Raw genomic sequence first — 16468 nt, forward strand, 5'->3', positions numbered from 1 at the left:
TGGATTCCAGCTCAATTCCCGAGACCAGCAAAAAGTAATGGGTCCATTGTTGATCCATCTTTAAAAGTTATCAATCTTATAGATAGTCGGTCAAACTTTTGGAATATTGATCTCTTACAGGCGACCTTTGCTCCAGAAGATGTCGAGATAATAAGTGCCCTACCTGTGGGTGCGCCAACTAAGGAAGATACTATGGGTTGGCATTTTACAAAATCAGGAAAGTATACTGTTAAATCGGGATATCATACTTCACGGATAGAAAAAACGGAGAACAACATATTTTCTATAGGACCAGACATCAAACCGCTAAAAGCACATACTTGGCAACTGCAGTGTCCACCTAAGATACGCCATTTTTTGTGGCAAATTTTAACGGGTTGTATACCGGTTACAGAAAATTTGCGGAAACGAGGAATTGACTGTGATACAGGTTGTGCCAGATGTGGTGCACTAGAGGAAACGATTAATCACGCACTCTTCCAGTGCCACCCGGCACGGCAGATTTGGGCGCTTTCACAGATTCCCACAGGTATGGGGTTTTTTCCCACAGAATCTATTTTTGCGAACTTGGATCATTTATTTTGGAGAATACCTTCGGAATTTGATGCTCAGTTTTCCATGGATAATCTGGTATATCTGGAAAGCAAGGAATGAGAAAATATTTGAAAATATAGACATTGATCCACTAGAGGTATTTCGGTTAGCGGAAAAAGAGGCACAATTGTGGCATGCAGCTCAAATCGAGCTTATTAACGAAAATCAGGGTTCTGTGGATTTGGTAACTCGATCTCGAGTGAGGGATGCTTCACTTGATTCGACTTATTCGGGGTACCGTTGTTTTGTGGATGGATCATGGAAAGGAAGTGATAAGTTCTCCGGTACAGGATGGTTCTGTACATCATCAAATGGAGAACCGCCAACCATGGGAGCTGCCAACCTCCGTAGAAGTCTATCTCCCCTACATACAGAAGCCGAGGCCCTTCTCTGGGCGATGAAGTGCATGATTGGTGCAGATAATCAAGAGGTAGCGTTTTTTACAGACTGTTCTGACCTGGTGAAGATGGTGTCTTCTCCAACCGAATGGCCGGCGTTTTCAGTGTATTTGGAGGAATTTCAGAGTGACAAGGAAGAATTCTCTACTTTTTCTTTATCTTTAATTTCTCGTAGCGCTAATGTAAAAGCGGATAATCTGGCACGAAAAGTTCGTACAGAACCGCAACATATCACATATGTAAACAACATTCCTCAGGAATGGCTCTTTTGAATTTTAATTAATTTCGGATGACAAAAAAAAAGAAGAGATGAGTAGTTATTAAATTTTGAGCATGGATAAAATCGAACACTTTATTGAATCAGGTTAATAACCTTGACATGATTAACATTATCAAATATAATTTTTAGAATTATAATAGATTATGTTATAACTATTTGAAACTTTAATTACAACTAGGAAACGGTATACCACAAGCCGCTAAGATCTGTTTGGCAGCTGTAATATAGTGACTAACCCTTGGATCTTTTAAGTAATCACAAAAACACGTTTGTTTTTCTTTCAGTTTATCGCAACATTCTGTCGAAGGTGGTCTTCCGGTTGTTACCGCTGTTTTGCATATTTGAAGATCTTCCACAACGCATGATGGGTTCTCCTCTTCCCCTTTGGTCAGAACCAGAGACGATAGAAAGAGAGCGATGAATACTAATGTGATGGACTTCATATCTAGTAACCTTAGTGACTTTGTATATAAAATTATATTTCAATTGCTTGACAATGTTTGAGATTTTGATTATGAAATGTTCAAAGGATGGTGAAGCTATATATAGAAGGTATGGTCTATGGAGATATGGAGTAATGTTTTGCAATAGCCAAGGGTGCTTTACTTTTCTTTTCTTTTTATAAAAGCTAGTGTCTTTTGTCATTTTTATTTATTTATTTAACTTTAGTGCCTTTTCTATCTATGTGACATAATTATTAATGAAAATGTGTAAAAGCATCAAACCAAAAAAACAATGGCATTTATATTAATAGTAAATATTTAATTTTTTATTTTGGATTTGTAAAATACTAATCTATACAGAAATTTTATATTAAAAAGTGTTTTAAAAATCTTCAAACATTAATTGTAAATTTGTAAATAAAGAAACAAAAAGAAAAAGTTTATGTCAAAGATGTTGGTGTATATGTTAACCGGGTTATGGATTTACATTGAATAAACCGGAATTAAAAATCTAGGTCATCATGACAAGAACCAGCAACTAGTGATGTTTCTTTTCCAAGTCGAAAATTCACATTTGGGCAGTGAGATGTAAAAATGGCGCCTCTCAAGCATCTGGAGAAGAAGAATATAATCATCGATGCTGGTTTCCAAAACTTATGCACCTCTCATGTGATTCTAATATGTTCTGTTCTACACCATTCTCTTCTTCTAGCTACCTAGTTTTCTAATTAATAAAAAGATATTTGATTTTGTGCTTACCATAGTTCTTCGAATACTCTTTTTTGCATGAGCACTATACACATGACATTTTTGTTATCTTATATTACATCATTACTTTTAGATTTCTTCTCTGTTCATTGGTTTAGATTTTAGCTAGCGTCTTTTTCTTATCATGAGTATTTAGTATCCTCAAATGATGAGACTGTAACTTTTCATGACATCGATTATCTTCTAGCATCATCACTCATATATGCACTAAATGCATGACACAGTCTAATTTCAAGATCTTTTAGCACTATAACTCATATACTAGATCATAATCCGTGCTGGAACAGCACAGATGAAATTTTAATTTTTAAATATTTATATAAAGTTGGATTATTGTTTGTTTTATAGTACAATTTTAATAATTCTTTATATAATACAATGACATATAAGGATTTTTTATTTTATTTTATTTTGTTTGATGAGAAAATATTAGGGGTGGGGTACGGTTTTTCGGTTTAGTATCGTTTTTTTCGTTTTGTAGAAAGTGAAACCATATAAAAACCGTATGTAATTCGGTTTAGTTACAGTTCGATTTTTACGGTTTTTTACGTTTTTTTGGTTAAAAATAAACGTATGTATTTGATATATGGTAGTAGTAAGTGAAAAAAAATTGTGTATATAATAAACATATTTTGGTATATAATAAGATTAAATTAAACCCGTGCGTACCTATATTTTTATTTTAGAATCCCAATGAAAAAATTGTGTTCACAATCCATCATTCATTATTTTCATATATACTTATAGAATCAAAATTTTAAATATTTAGAGGTGTCAAACCTTATTTAACTCATCTCATCATATAATCTTAACATGGTTTCGGTTATAAAGATCATAACTCTTTTTATCATATAATACATTACATTTAACCTGCTGCTTGCTAAATATTTCAAATATTTATGCTTTGAAAAATGAAATTAGAGTATTTATAACTTTTATCTTTTGATTTATTAAATATTTATGATATTCTTTAAAATATTATATTTAACTATTTTAAAATTTTTCCAAATTAAAATATTTTTTTATTTTTTATTGTAGAATATAAAATTAAGAATTTTTTAAAAATAATTGTATGAACTTAAATATAAATATTCAAATAGTGATAAGGATCATAACTCATTCCATCATTTAATACATTATATTTAACCCACCGTCTATTATAAATATTTTTAAAATATATTTGTTTTAAGAAAACCAAATTAGTATATGTATAATTTTTAATTTTTTTATTTATTAAGTATTGATGATATTTGTTTTTAAATATCAAGTAAAAATATTTTTAAATACTCCAAATTAAAATATTTAAAATTTTATCGTAGTATATAAATTTATATATTTTTTAAAAATATATGAAATTGAATATAATTACTCAAATTCTGACCCGTTATTCAGGCTAAATTTTTGTTGAATTTAGTTTTGCTTAAAAGAAATATATTATCCAAGTCTAAATTTTGACTCGTTAAATTTTATTGGACACTGAGCCGCAAACTTTAGTGTTGAAGTTATTAATATGCTCATAGATTCTACTGTTCGTTTCACGACTGCAAACGTCAATGGGATGTATGAGACTAACACAACTGATCATGCGCATGATCCAGATCTATATTTTCATGAGTTAAGGTCATAAATTCTAGTTTGATATGGTTACATTTTCTGTCTAGGGAGAGAACTTAGACAGAAAAATCATATTTTACTAAAGAGCAAAAGACGAGTATTTATTGAATTTAGAACATCGATAATAACGATATATCTATATAAGGAAACACATGTATTTTTATTAATATCAGTTTAATAACCTTGACTTGATAAACATTATCAAATATGATTTTGATAATTATAACATTTATAGATCATGTTATTAATGTTTGAAGCTTCAACAACTAGGAAAAGGTATACCACAAGATGCTAAGATTATTTTGGCAACTGTAATATATGGAGCAACCAATGGATCTTTCAAGTACGCACACAAACACGACTGTTGTTCTTTCAGTTTTTCGCAACATTCCTTTGAACGTGGGTTTCCGGTTGTTACCTCCGACTTGCATATTTGAAGATCTGTCACAACGCATGTCGTGTTTTCCTCTTCCCCCAAAATCATTGTTTTAGTCAGAATCAAAGATAGCATAGTGAAACCGATGAATACTAATGTAATAAATTTCATGTCTTGTAAGCCTAGTGACTCCCGTCTATAGAATTATATTTCAATTACTTGATAATGTTTGAGATTTTGATTATGAATTGTTCAAGGGGAAACTATATATAGAGGGTATGGTCATAAATGGAGTAATGTTTTGCAATTGGCAAGGGTGCTTTTTTTTTAGGTAAAGCTAGTGTCTTTGTCATTTTATTTAACTTTAGTGCATTATTAATGAAAAACTGTAAAACTATAAAAAAATTTAAAACGCCAGTTATAATAATTGTAAATATTTAATTACATATGATTTGTACAATACTAATCTAATATGTAGAAATTTTATATGAAAAAGTGTTTTCAAAATCTTCAAACATTAATTGTAAATAATAAAATAATTTGTAAAGTAAATAAGCAAAAAGAAAAAAAATCTGTCAAAGATGTTGGTTTATGTTAACTGGGTTACATATTTAGATTGAATAAACAGAAATTAAGAATCTGGGTCATGACAATGAACCAGAAGGCAGAAACTAGTGGTGTTTCGTTTCCAAGTCTAAAATTCAAGCATTGGAGAAGAAGAATCTAATTATCAATGCCGGTTTCCAAGATTTATGCACCTCTCATGTAATTCTAACAGGTTATGTTCTACACCATTCTCTTCTTCTAGCTATACTTAGTTTTCTAATTAATAAAAAGATATTTGATTTTGTGCTTCTCATAGAATTCTTCAAATACTTTTTTTGCATGAGCACTATACATATGACATTTTTGTTTTACCTTATACTATTTTCATATACTTTTTCTGGTCTTTGGTTTAGATTTTAGTGTCTTTTAATTTTTCTTAGCATGAGTCCTTAAATGATGAGACTGAAACTTTTCATACACCGATTATCTTTTCGCATCATAACTCATATATTTTATATTATAAAGTACAAGTCATTTGGCCAGTTATGTTATGACATGTGGCAAATTTATCAAAAAACTAATAAATCATAAATTAGTATATCGATAAAATAAAAGTTTACTGGAATAAATTTTAGGGAAAATTACTAGATTAACTCAAATTATGAGTTTAATTAATAGAGTGTCTTAAAAAATTTAGGGGTTAAATGAGTTATCTTCGTGACCATAATACCCTTTCTCTCTTTGTTAGAAATAAAAAAAAGTCAAAATTACCCTTAAATAAACTATAAAAACGTGGGCAAAAAATATTAGGAAAAAAAAATTATTTGAAAAGTCTGTAGGAAAAGTTGTGACAGATTTAATTTCCATGACAAACTTATTTGTCGACGATAGATTTTTTGCGACAGATTTTTTTTTCCCACCTACTTACTTGAAATAGGTTACGACAGATATTTTATTTGTAACAGATTTTTCCTTCACGACAGACTTATTTTATGATGACACCACAGACTTTTGTAATTTTGACAGATTTATTGTTTCAGTGGCGTCAGACTTATATTTTTTTAAATAAAAATTTGTCATAATGTAGCAGATTTGTTAATGAAAAAATAATTACTAGTTTCACTCATTAGTGATAGCACATTTATTTTATGTTATGACAGTTATTTTTTAAATAACAAAAATCTGGAGTGTGATAGCAGATTTATTATTTAAAAATATAAATTGCTAGAATGATATATACTCGCAACCGAAATGTTATATATTATGACAGATTTTTTTTTATTACAATAGATTTCAGATAGGTTATAAAAAAATCTTTTGTATGATGATAGTTTTATTGATGAAAATAGAATTTTAATCTCCATAATAAGATAATGACAGACGTATTCTTAATGCGACAGACTTATTTATATACAATGGCTCATGTGTGCCTGTCTCTTCGTTAATATATGATTAAGTTTTTATTTATTTAGATATATAAACGAAAAAAAAAATAGAAATTGAATAAATAAATAAATAAATAAATAAATAAATATATATATATATATATATAGTTTTTTATTTCGTTTTATATTTTTTTCAATTTTTTATTTCGTTTTATATTTTTATTTTCGTTATATATATATATATATATATATATATATATATATATATATAGGGAAATTGTTAAAAGTACCTCTTTTGGTGTGCCCCTTTTCAAAAATGCCCCTTTTAGATGTCCATTTTCAAAAATGCCCCTTTTTAAATCTGAATTTTTTTATAAAGTTTTATTAGGTTTATAAGGTACTTATGGATTGTAACTACTACTTGAAGACTCGATCCAAGTATTTATAAGGTTTTATAAGGTGTTTTTAAAGGTTTTACAAGTTATTTTAAAGGATTTTTAAGGTTTTTCAAAGGTTTTACAAGATATTTTAAAGGTTTTTAAAGGTATTTAAAATATATTTATAATGTATTTATAAAGTATTTATAAGATTTTAGATACATAGAAATGTAGTTTGTGTATGTTTTAATAATATTACATACATATTTGGGTAAATCTTATATTTTTAAGAGCATTTTTTATAAAGTTTTAAAAAAGGGGTATTTTTGAAAAGTGGCATTGAAAAAGTGGCATTTTTGCAAAAGCCCCTATATATATTATAATTGTTTTAATTTATACTTTTTTTTTTTATTTTGTATTTTTTTCGTTTTCTTTTTTTTCAGTTTTTTTTTTTCATTTTGTATTTTTTTCTAATTTTCTAATTTATTTAATTATTATATGTTAATTAGTTTATTTTAATAAAATTGAAAATAAAATGTGTATTTGGTCTTTTAACACAAAAATTGTATTGTTCTAGTAAACCTCAATATTTGGGTGTTAATCTAGTATTTTTCCCAAGATTTGGGTCAAACGATGTAAATTTCAGTAAAGTTTAAAGGCAGTTTACAAAAAGTTAAACTTTCCACGATCACTTTACACTCTTTAAGAAAATCAAAATCAAAATTAGAGCAGAAGTTATTCCTTCCTCCATAATCCCACAATCTAGACAGCCATGACAATCGCCAAAACTATATATACGTTTCATTGATCCTTTCTTTTCTTTACATGGATCATCTTTTGTTGATGTTGGTTTTTTCAAACCAAGTTAATAATTAAATCATTGGGTGCGAGACATGTTTTGGAACATGAGTGATGTACTAAACACTGAATTCCAAAGATTTCTTTGTTGGAGCCAACAATCTCCGACGAGTTTATATGAGGCATATGACCACTCTCTGGTATACTATATTTCTTTTAGTCTATTTATTGCTATGTAATATTTTAATTGTTTTGAAATTTCTATATTTCTTACACAGCGTGTACGTATGTTTTTAAATTATAATATCTTTTTGTTTTATAGATAGCACCACTCAGAAACAAGCAACCTTGATGGATAGATGAGAAAGCAACAAAGTAGAAGACGTGAGCAAAGAAAGCACCAGAGGTAAAACGTTAAATTAAAGAGACTGAAAATACTGAAAAAATTGGAATTTAGTAGAAGACGAAATAATAGAACATGGAGACACATTGAGTCTATGTTGAATCAACTTCACTGTGGTAAAACTTTTGTGGCTAAGACCTTGAATATTAACCTTTTTTTTAATAGTCTTTGAATACATGTAGTATTTTTATTTTCTTACAGCCTTAGCCTCTGTATATATATTCTCTGAAATGATATTGAAGTCTACGCTTGATTCTATCAAGTCTAGGCTTGATTATAAATTTTTGGAAGACTATTAATTTTGTGTTCATTCAAATACAGTTCTCTCACTATATCAAATGACAATACTAAATCAGCAAATAATACATGAAACATGGTTAATCTATGTTTACATAAATATAGATATTGTAATATAATGTTGTTTTCCGGTGCTGGCACCAGGTGTAATACTAGTATGACACAATCCAATTTCAAAATAATTAATTGTAATACAAATAAAAATAAAAATATTTCATTATCTAATCTATAGAAAAAAAATCAGTTAAAATTAAATATAAAAATAAACAATCTCAGCTATATATCAATTATGATCAGAGATGTTTTTAGTATCAAAATCATGAACTCAATAGAGCATTTTCAAGGCAAATATAAAATTAATGTCAATAAAGTAAAGAAAGAGATTCAAGATTCTTGATCAAGACGTGACGAGTAAAATAATGATGCAAAAGAGTTGAAGGAATACGAATTGAAAAAAATATGTTTTTATAAGTGTAATTCATTCTCATAGTTTTAAAAGAAAAATCAAATAATTAGTAAATTCAATAGTGTTGTAAACCACATGGACTCCATAACCGTGGCCCATGTCCATGTTCTAGAAGGCCTATGTCTAGCTTCTAAAAGACTCGCCCAACCGACCAAGGCCAAAGACGGTTTATGTTAATTTTAGTGGGCTTAATGTTTCCTAGTCCAATTGGGATTTGTCTCCCCTATTGTGTATATATTTAAGTTGTAACCTCATTCATTAATAAATAAGAATACACGAGATTGATAACACGTTATCAGCACGACTTGCTCTTAACGATCCCTAACCCTAATTCAAAAAATCCTTCACACAAAACCTAAGTCTGCCTCGCTCATAAGCTTACGATCGGATCAATAGGTGCTCGCGATTCCTCCAAGCTCCCAACGTTCGTGATCAAGTTCGAAAACCGAGGTCTTTAGCTCCCGGTTCATATCCGTATAACCCCATAAGGTGAAAGGTAAAATCCGAAACCCTAAAACCTAAAAACCAACATCGAACTTGAACCTAAAGAAATCGCAACCCTAAAAATCGGATATTGTTTGAATCAAAGTGTTTGCTATTGCTTGCTTTGCTCGCTTGTTCTTAGGAGAGTTATTGATTCAAAACCTAAATCGTATTGTTGAAAGAAACTTAAATCGAATCGAAACCCTAAAATTCGAAGTTAATAAATCCGATTGATTGAGGTTGCTTAGATTGTTTAGATTGATTGTTTCTATGATTGGTTGCATGCATAAATTGTTAGAAATAAAACCCTCATATCGCATGAACCCTAGAAACCCAAACCCTAGAGAAAGCTCAATCCTAAATAAAACAGAAAAACCTAAATAAAAAAGAAAAATCCTAAATCCTATTGAAAATAGGAAATTCTAAAAAAACCCTAAATCCTAATTAAATTAGGAAATTCCTAAAACCTATTCAAGATAGGAAAACCTTAAGAAATAGAAAAATTTCTAAATCCTAATCAAAAAGGAAATCTTAAAAATCTTAAACCCTAAGTGAAATAGGAAAACCCTAATCCTAAGCAAAAGAGGAAATTTAATCCAAAAAAAAAAAAGGAAAAGTCAAATCCCTAAGTAAAATCGATTCATGGTTCGGTCTTAAATACCGCATGACATTAAAGATTACATGATTTTTACTTAAACCTCTTTGCTTGTAGATGTCGAATTACAACTTGTATTTTACTGCCCTAAATCTCTTAGGAGATAATTATTTGAAATGGGCAATGGATACTAAGATTATCCTAAAGTCAAAAGGACTTGGTGAATGTATCACATATGGCAATAATGCCAAGAGAGAAAGATAGATACAAGGCAATTTTAGCCACCATCTTATTGAGAGTCTCAGAATCTAGGACTATAAGTCTGTGGATGAGTCTATTGCTAGTTGAACAAAATAATGACTTACTGAAGGGAAAAAGTAAATTAAGACCTCATAGATTAACCCCATTACTTGATGCCAATAAGGCCGTAGAGGATAAGAAAAAAATTCCAAAGAATCTAACCACGTCCAGAATGATAGACCACACGGCCGTGGCCGTGGTGGATGGAAAGGACGTGGCCGTTGCCACTATAATTCATCCGGCCGTGGGAACCACTATAACCATGGTTGTGAGCCCAATTTTGGCCGTGGTCGAAGGCGAGGACGCTGTGGTATTTCCAAACCACAACACTCGACCAAATAAGTGTGTCATAGATATGGAATGGGGAACCATTGGGCTAAGATATGTAGGACTTCCAAACATCATTGTAACCTCTATCAAGAGAGTGTGAAAGGAAGAATCCTAAAGCCCATTTGGTATATATAAAGATGGTGAAAATAATTTTGAACATGATCAAGATGATCTAATGGAGTATAAAACTTCTGATTGCCTAAAAGAATCAAGTTGGTAAATCTGATTTCGACATCAAAACCTTTGTGTGTTCTTTGCCGTTTTATGTGTTCATTAATTGTTATTTCCTTGAATTTATTTTATATTACTTTATGTTTAAAACATGATTCTTGTCCATATAAGAAATGACTAAGGACAAGAAGATACTTGTGGTTGATAGTGGATCAAGCCACATGATCTTAAAAGATAAGAGATATTTTCTAAATCTCATTTTGAAAAATGCCAATATTAGCACTATAGCGGGTATAGCAAGTCTTATTGAGGGCTATGGCCAAGCCCATGTTCTATTACCAAATGGCACACATCTTGAACTAAGCGATGCCTTGTATTCACCCATCTCAAAAAGGAGCTTATTGAGTTTTAAAGATATAAGATTGAATGGTTTCCATATTGAAACAAAAGGTGAAGGGAACAAAGAATTCCTAAATATAATTGAGATCACCAAAGGACATAAGGAAGTCCTAGAGACTTTACCCGCATTATCCACTAGTCTCTACTATGCTAAAATCGATATGATCGAAGCTAATATGGCAATGAACAAAGATTTCATCGAGAAATTCACTTTATGACATGACCGGCTTGGCCATCCGGGTCATAGTATGATGCGTAAACTAATAACTAATTCAAAGGGGCACACCCTAAGAGAGAAAAGAGTTATCCCTAAGAATCTCACGTGTGAAGCATGTTCACAAGGGAAACTCATTATAAGGCCATCACCGGCAAAAGTTAATAAAGAAACCTTAAACTTTCTGGAAAGGATACAAGGGGATATATGTGGACCAATACACCCACCATGTGGGACATTTAGATATTTCATGGTCCTCATTGATGCATCGACAAGATGGTCGCATGTGTGCTTATTATCCTCTAGAAACCAAGCGTTTGCTAGGTTGTTGGACCAGATTATAAGACTGAGAGCCCATTTTTCAGATTTTCCGCTTAAGACTATATGTCTAGATAATGCCAGTGAATTCACGTCCCAAGCGTTTAATGACTACTGTATGTCCATGGGGTAAGTGTGGAACATCCCGTGGCACATGTACATACACAGAATGGATTAGCGGAATCCTTCATTAAATGAATTCAATTGATAGCTCGACCATTACTCATGAGGTCGGAGCTTCCAGTAGCCGCTTGGGGATACGCTGTTTTACATGCATCAGAGCTTATACGCATAAGGCCATCTAGTGAACATAAATATTCACCATCCCAATTACTCACGGGTCATGAGCCAGACATATCCCATCTAAAGATTTTCGGGTGTGCCGTACATGTACCGATTGCTCCACCACATAGAACAAAGATGGGACCTCAAAGGAGGATGGGAATATATGTTGGATTTGATTCTCCCACCATTACTAAGTATCTAGAGCCAACTACGGGTGATCTATTTAAGGCTAGATATGCGGATTGTCATTTTAATGAATCCGAATTTCCTACTTTAGGTGGAGAGACGAACAAGCTGGTCGAAGAAATATCATGGAATCAAACGTCCTTAAATTGGCAAGATCCTCGGACTCTGGCATGTGAATCAGAGGTCCATAAGATAATAAATTTGCAAAAGCTAGCTAATGAATTGCCGGATTCCTTTGTTGACCCAAAGAAAGTTACAAAATCGTACATACCAGCTTGTAATGCACCAATACGTATTGATGTCCAAAAGGGAATCAATGAAGTTGCTACCGAGTCTAACGCACGTAAGAAACGTGGTAGACCAATAGGTTCCAAAGATAAAAATCCTCACAAATCAAAGAAAGGTGCAATAGGAAACGAGGTTAAGGAAACCATGGCCGCGGCAGACCCTAAGGAACCGAATAGAGAGATTTGGGACGCCAATCCTCATGGTCCTGAAGGGATAGATAATAATGAGATCTCAATAAAATATTTGCATATCATGTCAATATAATAATGAGATAATAATGAGATCTCAATGAGATAAAACTAGTAGGACACAAGTGGGTCTTTGTGAGAAAGAGAAATGAGAATAATGAAATCGTGAGACATAAGGCACGGCTTGTAGCACAAGGATTCTCACAAAGACCGGGGATAGATTATGAAGAAACATACTCCCATGTGGTGGATGCAACGACTTTTAGATTCTTAATAAGTCTGGCAATAAGAGAAAATCTTGATTTGCGGTTAGTGGATGTTGTGACCGCTTATCTATATGGTCCACTGGATAATGAAATATATATGAGATTACCAGAGGGTATTGAGCTCAAAGATAAAGATAAGAAAGGGTCTCGAGACCAATATTGCATAAGGCTGAACAAATCGCTTTATGGACTGAAACAAAGTGGGCGCATGTGGTACAATAGATTAAGTGAGTACCTAGTCAAAGAAGGCTATAAGAATGATCCCATCAGTCCATGTATCTTCATAAAGAAGTTTGCAAACAAAGGATTTGTGATAATAGCAGTATATTTGGATGATTTGAACATCCTTGGAACCTCTGAGGAAATCACCCAAACAGTCGAATATCTAAAGAAAGAATTCGAGATAAAAGACCTAGGCAAGACAAAATTTTGTTTGGGATTGCAACTTGAGTACGTGAATAATGGAATCCTTGTGCATCAAAAGGCATATACCGAAAAAGTACTCAAGAGATTCAATATGGACCAGGCCCACCCATTGAGCAGCCCAATGGTGGTGAGAAGCCTCAGATTGGATAGTGATCTATTCGGTCTAAAGAAGGACGAGAAAGAAGTTCTCGGTCCTGAAGTGCCATACCTCATCAGTGCCATAGGAGCTTTAATGTACTTGGCTAGCCACACTAGACCAGACATTTGTTTTGCCGTGAACCTCCTATCGAGAGTTAGCTCATGTCTGACCCAAAGGCACTGGAACGGAATTAAACATCTTTTACGTTATTTACAAGGAACTGTTGATTTGGGTCTATTCTATACTAACCATAACAAAAAAGGTTTAGTTGGTTTTGCTGATGCAGGTTATCAATCAGATCCGCATAATGGTAAGTCACAAACAGGTTATGTGTTTACACACGGTGGAACCGCGATTTTGTGGCGTTCAATGAAGCAAACCATCTCAGCCACTTCATCCAATCACGCGGAGATCTTGGCAATACATGAGGCCAGCCGTGAGTGTGTGTGGTTGAGGTCGATGACTCAACACATACGATCTAATTGTGGCATGGACGATGAGAAGGGACCAACGGTCATGTACGAGGACAATGCGACCAGCATCGCTCAGCTCAAAGAAGGTTACATCAAGGGAGATCGGACGAAGCACATCCTACCTAAGTTCTTCTTCACACATGATCTACAAAAGGATGGAGAAGTTCAAGTGGTGCAGGTCCGATCCAGTGACAATTCAGCCGACCTATTCACTAAGGCATTACCAACATCGACATTGAGGAAGCTAACGCATCAAATTGGAATGCGGAGACTTAAGGACTTTCAAGGATGACCAAAACAGGGGGAGTAATACGTGTTGTACTCTTTTTCCTTCACCATGGTTTTGTCCCAATGGGTTTTCCTGGTAAGGTTTTGATAGAGAGCAGAAGCTAAATAACGGACGAGAACACAAGATCTCTAAGAGAAGTCGGATTCACGAACGGATCTTGCTTAGAACGTCAAAACTTGACGAAGAAGCAATAGAGATAAGGTCGAGATCGATTCCAGGGAACGATATCGACGGGGTTTTGCAAGTCCTCCTTGCAGGGCTTGAACACTAGCTCTTAGGGTTGAGAGTCCTCCTCTCTAGGCTTTACACAAAGCTCTCTTAAAACTAGTTTATTCAATAATCAAAAGCTAATTTACAAGTGAGTCTCACGGCTCTTTAAATAAGAAACATAAAACGAAAACCCTAATCTAATATAAAACGATGTCGATATAATATGGGTTTAAAACCCATGAACCTAAGGCCCATTTACATTATTTAAACAAAGTCGCTGAATTGGTGATCAATGATGTGAAGATACGCTGTATCAGGTCTCTCCGGGTCAGAAAGATTCGACCCCGAATCTGAAATCTGTAAAGAAATCCTTTGGCTACCAATTCATAATACTTTCGTTTAAGAATTTCATGTAGTCTCTTTTTACACCTCACGGGCAACTTGTTAGAAATTTCTTCATAAAGATCCTTCGTTAAAACAATCGTGGCTTCCAAGCTTCCCTGAACACGTGTGACCAAGAGATCTTCTTGTTCCATGGATATTCTCATCGCCTCATAGGTCTTTTCTTTCAACCCAATTGTTGCAGACGTCAAATGAAAAGGAATAGTTGTATCCTTTAAAGATAAGTTCCATACGTCACCATGACTTATCCCAGAAGCTCCGTGTCGAATTAATTTTGTTGAAGACGCCGATGCTTGTCGATATTCATCATGAGGAAGAAAACAATCTTTTGAGAACATAATCCATGAAAAGTCACCTGGTTCAAACACCAAGTCACGTCTCCTAACGTGTAATGCTTTGTACGTTGAGGTCCAAGTCAAACGCAACTGAGCCAAACATGACAATATATTCATGAACGCTTTGTGTGTCATCTTCGTATGAGCATTACATGCTGACTTCATATCCAAGCTGATCTTATGTAGTGGAATACGAACAGCTCCGGCTTGTTTGAAAACCTCACCATGTAACTCAACTGAGGACGAAAATATGATCGTAGTGATCAATACGCTAGAACAAACTGGAAAGAGAAACAAAATAATCACCCAAGCTGGTGTGGACGTCACAACTACGAAGTTCTGGCGGAGTAAAATTAGTATCTCCGATACACCATCTATAATAAGCCGAACACCGAAAGAACCCACTAAAAGAAGAATGTGACCATTTTTACTTTTAGTATAATCCTCAAACAGTTCGTCAATGTCGATCTTAGTGTGATTCAACATGTAATTCTCCCACCTAAAACATGTAGTGATTTTGTAGGATAACCCCAATGATGTGATACGCATATCTCCATTTCTCCATAGAGCAGCTCCACATAGAAACAAAATGGAAGGGTAAAGCAACGTCAGCACTGGTGTAAATAAGTGTAGAAGAAACACACAAATTTTTTGAACCCACAACGGCCACAAAATAATATAGTTCTGATTGCCCACTAAGACACATGTCATGAAAACTGGAGAGGGAGACACCAAACGCCCAAAAACTGGGAAAAACCAAGTAGAATATTGCGCATTGAGAAATTCCAATGAGAACCCAGCGCAAGAGACGACACTACTCATGATGGCATCCCACTTGATTTCTATCATGTTCTTCCTTCTGTCCACAAAAAGGTTGTCACGAGGAAAAATATCAATTAATTGGTGGTTTTTCGAATGCGAGACCACCTGTATTGCACCAAAAATTAGCACATCGTCGAGGAAACTCTTGACAGTATGCCGATTAAAAAGAACCAAATGCAATTGCCTTGTCTGACTATTAATCCTTTCTTGGCATGAATTGTCACAAAACCAGTTCCAAATCCTCCTCAGAACCATTGACTCTTCACTTCGTAAAGAATTATCTCTAGCATGCGATTGGAGACAAGAATGCAAAAATTTCTCTTGACTAGCTGCCATGGCGTTCACCATTTTGTCAAAGCTAGTGACACACTCAACATAACAACGTAGAATAGAGCTTAGTTGTCCTTTTTCCCCCACATTGTTATAACCAGAAAATGACTTCTCTAACATACACTCTCGTGACAAGAGCATCATAAATATGTTATTTTCAAAAAATAGATTCACCATATTCCTCTTGATTGTATCCAAGGCTCCAATGGTAAAGAAAAAATCAACATGGTTTATGATATTTACGTCTTCGCCGGAGACGTCGCGTTGAGGACAA

General features: G+C 33.4%; 3 protein-coding genes across 3 annotated transcripts; all 3 read right to left on the reverse strand.

Moving 5' to 3' along the window:
- Positions 1-1326: 1326 nt before the first annotated feature.
- On the reverse strand, positions 1327-1802 carry LOC110227274 (non-specific lipid-transfer protein 2P-like). Its single transcript, XM_021021016.1, has one exon. It carries the CDS (start codon positions 1713-1715, stop codon positions 1437-1439), a length of 279 nt encoding a protein of 92 aa, XP_020876675.1. The 5' UTR covers positions 1716-1802; the 3' UTR covers positions 1327-1436.
- Positions 1803-4238: 2436 nt separating this feature from the next.
- On the reverse strand, positions 4239-4711 carry LOC9299365 (non-specific lipid-transfer protein 2). The gene has a single exon (XM_002863243.2). It carries the CDS (start codon positions 4642-4644, stop codon positions 4357-4359), a length of 288 nt encoding a protein of 95 aa, XP_002863289.1. The 5' UTR covers positions 4645-4711; the 3' UTR covers positions 4239-4356.
- Positions 4712-14569: 9858 nt separating this feature from the next.
- LOC110227116 lies at positions 14570-16212 on the reverse strand. The gene is made up of 2 exons (XM_021020416.1): positions 14735-16212; positions 14570-14681 (listed from the first exon to the last, which is right to left on the reverse strand). Exons 1-2 carry the CDS (start codon positions 16210-16212, stop codon positions 14570-14572), a joined length of 1590 nt encoding a protein of 529 aa, XP_020876075.1.
- Positions 16213-16468: the final 256 nt, after the last annotated feature.

This window comes from Arabidopsis lyrata (assembly GCF_000004255.2).
Source record: "Arabidopsis lyrata subsp. lyrata unplaced genomic scaffold ARALYscaffold_9, whole genome shotgun sequence".
Classification (NCBI taxonomy): Eukaryota; Viridiplantae; Streptophyta; class Magnoliopsida; order Brassicales; family Brassicaceae; genus Arabidopsis; species Arabidopsis lyrata.

Coding starts and splice junctions, on each gene's coding strand:
- LOC110227116 (XM_021020416.1), bottom strand. CDS start 16,212: ATGGTGAACGCCATGGCAGCTAGTCAAGAGAAATTTTTGCATTCTTGT. Junction 14,682..14,734: donor TCTAACAAGTTGCCCGTGAG/GTGTAAAAAGAG, acceptor ATGAATTGGTAG/CCAAAGGATTTCTTTACAGA.
- LOC9299365 (XM_002863243.2), bottom strand. CDS start 4,644: ATGAAATTTATTACATTAGTATTCATCGGTTTCACTATGCTATCTTTG.
- LOC110227274 (XM_021021016.1), bottom strand. CDS start 1,715: ATGAAGTCCATCACATTAGTATTCATCGCTCTCTTTCTATCGTCTCTG.